The sequence below is a fragment of the Colobus angolensis genome, unplaced genomic scaffold, assembly GCF_000951035.1.
Source record: "Colobus angolensis palliatus isolate OR3802 unplaced genomic scaffold, Cang.pa_1.0 Scaffold73, whole genome shotgun sequence".
NCBI classification, from domain to species: Eukaryota; Metazoa; Chordata; class Mammalia; order Primates; family Cercopithecidae; genus Colobus; species Colobus angolensis.
The window spans coordinates 12066816-12077110 of NW_012121043.1; the positions used below are offsets into that span (position 1 = coordinate 12066816).

The 10295-nt window shown below is 38.7% G+C and overlaps 1 protein-coding gene across 1 annotated transcript in view; it reads right to left on the reverse strand.

Annotated features, from left to right (window-relative positions):
• Window positions 1–553: 553 nt before the first annotated feature.
• Window positions 554–10295, reverse strand: part of CPOX (coproporphyrinogen oxidase) — a 14760-nt gene continuing 5018 nt past the window's right edge. Inside the window, exons 4-7 of the mRNA XM_011927647.1 lie at window positions 9748–9889; window positions 6826–7044; window positions 2512–2616; window positions 554–1871 (exon numbers count right to left, since the gene is read on the reverse strand). Coding sequence (XP_011783037.1) covers window positions 1784–1871; window positions 2512–2616; window positions 6826–7044; window positions 9748–9889 — 554 coding nt within the window. The 3' untranslated portion in view covers window positions 554–1783. The remainder of the gene's footprint in view (window positions 1872–2511; window positions 2617–6825; window positions 7045–9747; window positions 9890–10295) is intronic.

Consider the following 10295-nt stretch of genomic DNA (forward strand, 5'->3'; position numbering starts at 1 on the left):
GAGCACAAAACTTGTATTTTTCTTGAGTAAAATACCTAGGAATCAGGAACTCTGGCATTAGTATAGTTGAGCCTTGAATACAGGTTTGAACTGCACAGTTTTGCTTCTTCGCAGATTTTCTTCCACCTCTGCCACCCTTTAGAGAGTAAGACCTACTCTTCCTCTTACTCCTCCCACTAAGCCTACCCAACATGAAGTCAATGAGGATGAAGACCTTTACGATCATTCACTTCCACCTAATGAATAGCAAATATATCTTCTTTCTTATGATTTCCTTAATAACATTTTCATTTCTTTAGCTTGTAAGAAGAGCATATAATACATATAACATAAAACATGTGTGAATTGACTTTGTTATTGGTCAGGCTACCAGTCAACAGTAGGCTAACAGTGATTAACTTTTGGGAGAGTCAAAAGTTATACAAAGATTTGAAACTGCGTGCAGTAAGGAGGAGTTGGGGCCCCTCCCCCTATGTTGTTCAAGAATCAACTGTACTAAGAAATATTTGCATTTTCCTATATTATCCTGGCAACAAAAAAATATAAATATTTCTTAGTCTTATTTCATAATAAAATTTATTAGATGTGTTTTAAGACAGTTGAAGAATTCATACATTTTCCAGCCCTAAAAAGGCCACACACAATCACATACATTCAATGTGTTCCAAGATAATGATATGTATGAGATGCTGTTCCTTATACACTTTATTATGAAGCAAATAAAACAATACATTCATATTATTATATGAACAAAGAAGTCACACATTAAGAATCCTGTTGCGATTTTCTCTTAAGAGCAAAGAGCTGCAGAACCTCTAATATAAAAAAGAGGACATTTTCAATGTGTCCATTTTGCTAAGAAATGTGTGTATGAAATGCCTCCAAGTTTCTCATACTATATATATTCGCTTTAAAGAAGGAAATTATTTCTCATTTCATTTTTCAAATGAGAAACACTGCCTAAATTCATGACATCCCTAGGATTATTCTTAGTCTCAACTTCCACACAGAGATGTCTGAAATAGAAAACTTTAAGTATCAGCATTCAGGGATATAAGCTTTCACATTCAAAAGGGCAGAGAATCCCAACATTAACAAACAATGGTTCCACAAAAATCAAAATTACAACTTACATCTCTTAATAGTAATGTCACGTTAGAGTTTACGAACTACAGAAATAACTGAATTGTAACACATGCAGAGATTAAGAATATTTCAAGTGCTTCTAAATACCTATTATAAAAATATATATCTACTTGACACTATTATGTTCTCTGGAGAAAGATATATAAAGATTACAGCAGAGACTTCAGTATTGACAAAGTAAAATTTTTACCTTCAAGTTGCATTCTAAAATTACTCTGAAGTCTCAACTTCACTGAATGAAAACAAAATGTATTCCACGACAGATTTTTGTGGCAGAAATGAAAACTTTAAAAAACACATGAAACAAAAACAAGATGAGAAATGTCCTGATACATATAATACTATTTACATTCCCTTATCTCAATACTTGGAAACTCAATGTCCTATTTTGTAAACTAGTCATATGAAATGACACTACAAGTATAAATGAGGTGTAATCAATTGACTCTGACAATCTGCCATCTCACCATTCATCACTGACAGCATCCAAAACATGTGACCATCTGCCCACGAGGTGGGGTGCAGAGTGGAAAAGAGTAAGGCACAGGTAACTGCCACACAGTGGCAAAGCGCCAGCCAGTGGCACGGAGCGCACATCCTGTGCCCTCCAAACCCCCGCACGGCCACTCTGCCTGCATCAACACACCCAGTCCCTTGGATGGCGTAGAACTTCCAGAATTTCAGCTTCTTTGGAATTCTCTGAGGGTGAATGCATGTACTCCCATCTACGCGTGTCCAAAACAAAAGCAAAAAACATCATAAAAAATAATGACACATATACCTCTTTACTTAAGTGAAAAATAAAATCCTAAGAATTTTAAAAAAAAAAAAAAAAAGCCTTATACTTCTTTGTCTCTACTGTGCCTGATGTGACTGTACCAACTTGACCTTTAAAAAAACTATTTGCCAAAAAACTAGTTTCCTAATAACTCTCGGGTATGCTTTGGCTAATATTACCATCCCAGAGCCAAAATACACCTTTAACATAAACCAGGGTTTCATAAAGTATAGAACCTCAGGTGATCCATGGGCAAACTTTCTTTAGCTTAATACTTATGCATACCTCTTTCCAGAAAAACAAATAGGCAGGGAAAGTCCATCTCACCTCCTAGCCACCATGACTCAGCCTGTGTTCTCTCTGCCTCTAGTCTCTCCTTGCCCTCACAGAGCTGTGGCATTCACCATGTCACCGCTTAAAATATCCAATTTGATTTGCCTTATTTGACTGTGATTTTCTTATAAAATCAGCAAAGCCAAAACTAACACAGACCTAGGTATGACATCTGCGGTGTTAACTTTCATATTTTGTGGGTGTTTGGGAATTGGGAGTGTAGGGATAACTACTAAAATGAGTTATCTCCTTACCGGGCAGTTAGAGGTAAAGACATCAAGATACTTTCAATTCTGGATCCTGGAGTGAAGAGGCCAAACTTTGTGCCCCGATCATACAGCAGATTAAATTCTACATACCTGCCACAAATACATCAAAATAACATTAAGGGCCAGCTCAATAAAATCTTAAGACTAACCCATAACAAATATTCAAAAAGGGGTGGGTTTTTCCCCCAGTTCCCATCAGTTGGAACTGGCACAGAGGACACCACCCTACAGCCCACTGAGAGCTCTCCATCTGGACAGGCAGAAAGAAAAGGTTATTCTACCCACCGAACAATGGAATACAGATTCTGACCCAACATAGAGCAGTCACAATACAAGGTTATGTCTTCCCATAAGTAAACAGAATTGACACAAAACTGACAAGTTTAAAGCACAACAACAAGTAAGAAAAAAAAATGCATCCCTTCTCAAGATAACCCAGGTCCTTCTGGCCTTCCTCATAATCTGGAATGTTTCAGAGTCAAAGATTTCATTTCACTGTCTGTAACTCACGAGTACTACTACCAAGATGGTGTAAAACTTCTGTATCTGAAAGGCCAACTACAGCTAACAATAATCTATTATTAACGGACTATGATGTTCTATATATTCCTCTTTTTTTTTTTTTGAGGCGGAGTCTTGCTCTGTCTCCCGGATTGGAGTGCAGTGGCCGGATCTCAGCTCACTGCAAGCTCCGCCTTCCGGGTTTACGCCATTCTCCTGACTCAGCCTCCCAAGTAGCTGGGACCACAGGCGCCCGCCACCTCGCCCAGCTAGTTTTTGTATTTTTAGTAGAGACGGGGTTTCACCGTGTTAGCCAGGATGGTCTCGATCTCCTGACCTCGTGATCCACCCGTCTCGGCCTCCCAAAGTGCTGGGATTACAGGCTTGAGCCACCGCGCCCGGCCTATTCCTCTTTCTTAAAGTAGTTACTTTCATTAATAAGCAGTCATATAATTCAGTCTCTCTGCAGATTAATAGCAATCACAATAAAAGGTAGTGTTGAGTTGCAGTGTTTTCATTTTTTTTTTTTTTAAATACCCTTAGCATCAACTAAAACTTGGTTCAGTATATTAACTGCCCTAGTCAGATCTGGACTCCATCCAGTTTAAAAGCCTGAGTCTGCCTTTAACATAGGATGTAAAAAGGTCTCCCTCTCTGATTTCGAAAGGATAATTTCTACTACTCAAAAGAATTTAGACTGATTCATAATCTGAAAAGTTCAATAAACAGTGCCCCTTTCAGATCCTTGATCTAATTCAGAAATTACTCCCTTGGTCTAAACTTCTCTCACATAGTCTTATTTACCTATTGGTTACTGTCTTGATGTCCATCTATAGCAAAATATTCTCTAGGTTCCCACAGTAATTTTTTTTTTTTTGAGACTGAGTCTCACTCTGTTGCCCAGGCTGGAGTGCAGTGGTGCGGTCTCGGCTCACTGCAAGCTCTGCCTCCCGGGTTCACACCATTCTCCTACCTCAGCCTCCCAAGTAGCTTGGGACTACAGGTGCCCGCCACCACGCCTGGCTAATTTTTTGTATTTTCAGTAGAGACAGGGTTTCACCGTGTTAGCTAGGATGGTCTCGATCTCCTGACCTCGTGATCCACCCACCTCAGCCTCCCAAAGTGCTGGGATTACAGGTGTGAGCCACCACGCCCAGCCCACAATACTTTAATTTTTTAAAAGCACCTTTTGTATGTGGAACTTGTCAAAAGCCCTGCAAAAGTGTAAAGAATTTTATCTATGCTCTCTTTCTAACTCTCACCATTTATCATTGACTTTTATGTACAAAGAACTATTTAATACCTTCTTGTGTCTGTTTCAAAAAATAATTTCAGTGAATCTTCTGAATCCTTTTCTAAGACCATGGAAAATAATTCTATCTTTTGGCTACCTTTTTCACCTGATATTACGTTTCTGAAACATCTCAGGGATAGGTATGGTTCTCCAGTTTATATTGATGTATTTGAAGACCTACCACAGAGACCCTTATAAAGAGTCCTAAATGAATTTTCTGTCAGATCCTTTCCTCTACTGAGCGAATGATGCCCCTTTCTTTACATTGGCCTCTCTACCTCCCACCAAGCTGCACTTAGATCTGATCTTTCTTTTTAAAAAAAAAAAAAAAAAAATTTTAATAAAAAATGTCCATCTCCTTTTCCTGGTATAGATCTGATATTCTATATATTCCTCTTTCTTAAAGTAGTTAATTGCATTAATAAGTAGTCATATTAATTCAGTCTCTGCAGATAAATAGCAATCACAATAAAAGGTAGTGTTGAGTTGCAGCATTTTCATTTTTTTTTTTTTTTTTTATAATTTCTCATCCTTTTCATACATCTGTCCTCTCTGGGATGCCCATAAGTTAGGGACTTTAACCAATCCCTTCAAATTAACTAATGCCTAAATTTTATCCTGTTTCCCTTTCCCAAAATATAACGAACAAATAAGTTAAAGGTCTTTAATTTCTGTTTTCCTATGAAAAGGATAACTGTAAGACTGACGTTCAAGGTCTGGGGGAGGATAGTAGTAACTAAGGGCAAGAAACTGGATGAGATTGCCAAATAAGAGACTGTAAAGTCAAAAGGGAACGAGACTGACTGCTGAAAGGGAGACCCATGTTTGGAGGGGGTGGAAACAGGGGAAAGTGGGTAACAGTAAGTGAAAAGGATAGATAACGGGTCATGACTGCAGTATTAGAAACCAAAGACAATGCTGATAGCCCCAGAGAAGAGCTGGAGTTATCCCAGTCCCCAGAATTTATTGCCATCTTAAGGCCCAGAGATAAGGGAGGCAGAAAGAAGCTGTCTTTGAAGAACAGTGACACACCATACCATAGAAAATTAATCTAACACCCCACAGTTCTGCCTATCTCATGACACCAGACATGCAATGATACACACACAATGACTTTCAGAATGATCTGCCATCAAACGACGTATAAAAAACAAAACAAACCATTACTCCTGTCTGTGAAGTTTTAAAGAATTCACCTAACTAGTATTGACAAAATCTGCCAGCTTTGCCTATGAAATCTTGTGCAAAACTAGAATACTTTACTTTGCACAGAGTTCTAAATTGTCCTCTTAGGTATGTCACCCCCACTAAACTATGAGACTCTTTATGTCAGGTCCATGTTACGGCCACCTGGTAGCCAAGATAGTGCCTCATCACAGGGGCCGCAAAATAAATATCAAGTGAAAGAAGGAAAGAGTGGTAAAAGTGTATTCAAGAAATTATGGAAATGAACAAAAAAACATATTCCAAAATAGATGCATTCCTTAAGAAATTTCTAAAAATTTTCTCTCATGTTTTTCAAGTTAGTAAATGGGAACCAGATAGCACAGGCAGTCATAAGAAGGGATATATGCAAATGTTTATCTTGAGACTTGAAACATTATTTAAGTTGACCTCTTTAAGGCAAAAGCTTTACCTCCTTAGTACCCAAAGCTTCTTTTGCCTAACACAGAATTAACATCAATGAGAAAATCCATTTTATAGCCATGTTTCAGTAGTATACAGGCATTTAAGGTGGCAATGAGAAACTGATCGGGGCCAGCAGGCTGTGTAACTTGGAGTGGATTTACAAGTAGACCGTGGCTGGAGATAGTCTCAGAATGGACACCCCACTGAGCTCACTAGGCTCACTGCACAGAGCAGGGTGGTTAAGGTGAGTATCATGGTAAGAAGCACAAACCTGCTTCAACCTTATGCACTACACAGGCTACAAGTTTTGAAGTCATTTTGACCCAGTTCCACATCTGAGATCTTATAGTTACCAGCTATATCTCTTGGGCAACAGATTTAACTTTCTGAAAAAAGATGATTACACCTATCTTACAGGTTTTTTGAAAAACATCAGATACAAAATGCCTAATGGAGAGGCCGGCAGAATTTCTGAAATTATTTCCATTAAAATAACTCCCGTGAAATCTTTAAGATGAATGAAAAAAGGTGTGATTCCAAATTACAAAGCCGCAAAGACATTAAATGAGGCTCACATCTTGACATAAGGCTGGAGGGTATTACTAGAAGACTAAGAGAAATCAGCAGAATTAAATTCAGCAAGTACTTACTACATGCCCACTATAAGTCTCTAACGCATAGATGAATTAAACAAACTTTGCTATAATTATAATACTACTTTACACAATCTTTTAATTCATTTAATATCCATCTAGCTTTGAAAAGAAATTAACACAACTATTACAAGTATCCAACAACACAACACCTGCTATTATTAAGAGCTGCTCCACCTCCCCCAGTTATGCCATGACAGAATTCATTCTCCAGTCACTTACCGTCCTCTCCTGAGCTGCTGCCACAGCTTCTCCTGGGGCGTGAATGAGTCATCACAGTGCTTTTTCACAAGGGGAATATAAGAAGGAACTACAGCCTTGGCACAGCTCTGTACAAAGCGAAACACCTCCTCCTTGGACGGAGAGTCAAGATCATCAAAAAAGATACCACCAATGCCCCGCCGCTCTCCACGATGGGCTATAAAGAAGTAATCATCACACCTGGAAAACACAGCAGCGCCAAACCAGGGATCAAATGGAAAAAAAGAGACGTGAAAATCAATGTGAGACTTTCAGGTTACAGTACTATCCTCAACTAATGTCAGGATAGTGTCCTTATTTGCTGTCCAACTATGAAAATGAAATGATTTTAGACAGATTTTTTGCAGATATCACCAAGGCAGAAAATGCTTATCTTTTTTTTTTTTTTTTTTTTTGAGACGGAGTCTCGCTCTGTCGCCCAGGCTTGAGTGCAGTGGCACGATCTTGGCTCACCACAAGCTCCGCCTCCCGGGTTCACGCCATTCTCCTGCCTCAGCCTCCCAAGTAGCTGGGACTACAGGCACCCGCCACCTCGCCCGGCTAATTTTTTGTATTTTTAGTACAGATGGAGTTTCACCGTGTTAGCCAGGATAGTCTCGATCTCCTGACCTCATGATCCGCCTGACTCGGCCTCCCAAAGTGCTGGAGTGAGCCACGGCGCCCGCTGAAAATGCTTATCCTCTTATTTTCAAAGCAACCAGGCAATTTCACACAAGTCTATGTAAATGATGTGAAACTCTAAGAACTTTAGTGAAAAGAGAAGCAGTCCAATATTGATACTGTATTTCTTGGAACAAGCTGCTGCCTTCAGAAGCACTGATGCTTTTGTAGGAGGCAGGAGGACAGGAATCTTCCACTAACAATGACACCAACCATGGTGCCAATCCAAGCTCTCTTGAGTGAGTTCTTGATTCACCAAAGGAAGGTACTATACACAATCAGGTCTCTTTCAGCAATAAAATTTGATGGTTCTATAGCATGAACGACAAAGGGAAAAGATGATGGAAAAAAAAGATCAGAGAATATTTTTTATTCTTTCATATGTCATATCAGACATATGAAAGCTTACCCTGTGAGGCAGCACATAAAACTATTAATCTGTTCTTGAGTCTTTTCCCCTCTATGGCTACTAGAATAGGTTTCCTAAGAAGCCATTTCCTAACTGTTAAACTCGTAAAATAGTTTATATCCTAAAAGTAGTTCTTTTGATAATCTCTGCATAAGGGTCCTTAAATAGAAAAACATGTTCAAACAAAAACTAAAAGCTACTTAAAAGGTCACCTTAAATACAGCTTCAATTGCTTAAACAACAACAACAACAAAACAACAGATGCAAATCCCTAGAACTGACACATTGGTAGAATTCACCTCAATCGTGACTTGTTGGCCTTCTTTATATGCACATTTTATTAACACAGTCTAAAAAAGTGTATCCTGAGCAAGATTGTAAAGTCAGTTTTTAACCCAAATCATACCATTTCAAAATCTCTCTTCAAAACATTATAAAATTAAGTAATCTACTTACTTCTTAGTCGGTGTTCCTTTGCTTATAACAGAATTGCTGAAACTGCGTAATTTATAAGTAAAAGGAACTTATTTCTTAAGTTATGGAAGCTGAGAAGTCTAAGTTTGAGGGGCTTCATCTAGTGTGAGCATTCTTGCTGGTGGGGTCTCTGCAGAGTCCTGAGGCAGCGCACACCACATGGTCGGGGGCTGAACGTGCTAGCTCAGGTCTCTTCTTATAAAGCCACCAGTCCCGCTTCCGTGAATTTAACCCATTAATGCATGAATGGATTAATCCATCCATCAGGGCTCTGCCCAATCACCTCTTAAAGGGCCCGGCTCTTAATACTGCCAGATTGGGGATTAAATTTTGACATGAGTTTTGGAGGGGACAAATATTCAAACCCAAGCACTTATACTAAAAACTTCTTTTTAACTAGCTAGCATCCTAGATATTTTATTACCTAACACTGCTTAAAGTCATCTCAGTAATAGCTAGAAAAAAGAACCAAAAGAGAACTGTCTACTCTATTAGTCCTCCTGGAAGGATGCTAAGTTCTGAGAGAGGAAAAAACAAACAAAACAACCAGTATCTGCATGCATCCATGGCTGTATACTTTTCAGTAGTAATGTTAAATCAAGAGGAGAATATTCAAATGTTTCACTTTTCTGATGATTTTAAATCTGAACTCCACACTCTTGCATAAATGACATTAACATTCTACAACGATTAGCTCTAAAAACAAAGCAAAAAGACAAAAATTCTTTCTGTTCTTCGTTTTTCAAGAATGTCAATGAGCTCTAAGCAAAACTGAGTCCTTTACTCATATTCCAAACAATTTGTGCCAAGATTCCATTTGATGATAACAAATATTCTGGGTCTTCTCCCAACTTTTGTTTGTTTTCTTATTTTATCATTAGAATTTCTTTAACAAATTCTCCAATTCTTCTTTCTCCTTGGCCAAAATCTCTGGTATGTGGGCCTCTCCCTCTAGTGGTTCTCCAACCCTTCCCATGCCCTTACACATTTCCCAAGTCAACATCAGGAACAATAATTCTCATCTGGAACGAGAATTTAACAACCCACTCTAAATTAAAAAGCCTCTCATTCTCAAGCATAGATCACCTTATAGTTTATAGTCTATCATTCTAAATCATTTGGAATAAAAAGATGTTACTACTCAATTTATATTATAATATTCCTAACTAAATAATTTAATACAACCACTTAAAACTAGTATTCTAATTCTTCTGATGAGTAAAGTAAGAAAAATAGTTGCATTTTCATAAGCAGAAGAGGGTATTTAGTGACATAATAGTTGCCTTCAGAAGGAATAGAATGTAATTTTGGGGTCATGAAAGTTCAGTAACTTTACCTACCATTTTTTAAATTTGGGGTAGAGCTCTGGACCATGCTGGTCACAAGCCTCCTTTAGAGTTCTGTGAAAATGGACAGCGTCTTCTTGGTTCAAGTATGTTGGAGTGAGGTCACATCCACCACCAAACCACCACTGCTTGTTGCCTACCAAATCAAGACATGGGATTCTAATGAGGACTTTCGAGATTCAGCATTACTGGCTATATTAGAAAACTTAATTAAGCAGCTTAATTTATTCAGCATAAAATGGATGACAATAAAAAAAAATTTTAACTGATTTTAGCTCTGAAGACCAGTAAGGTCTAGGCAGAAAAAGAGAGGTAAAAGCGGCCAGGTGCGGTGGCTCATGCCTGTAATCCTAGCACTTTGGGAGGCCGAGGCGGGCAGATCGCCCGAGATCAGGAGTTCGAAACCAGCCTGGCCAATATGGTGAAACCTTGCTGCTACTAAAAATACAAAAAATAGCCGGGCGTGGTGGCCACCTCTAATCCCAGCTGCTCGGGAGGCTGAGGCAGGAGAACAGCTTGAACCCAGGAGGTGGAGACTGCAG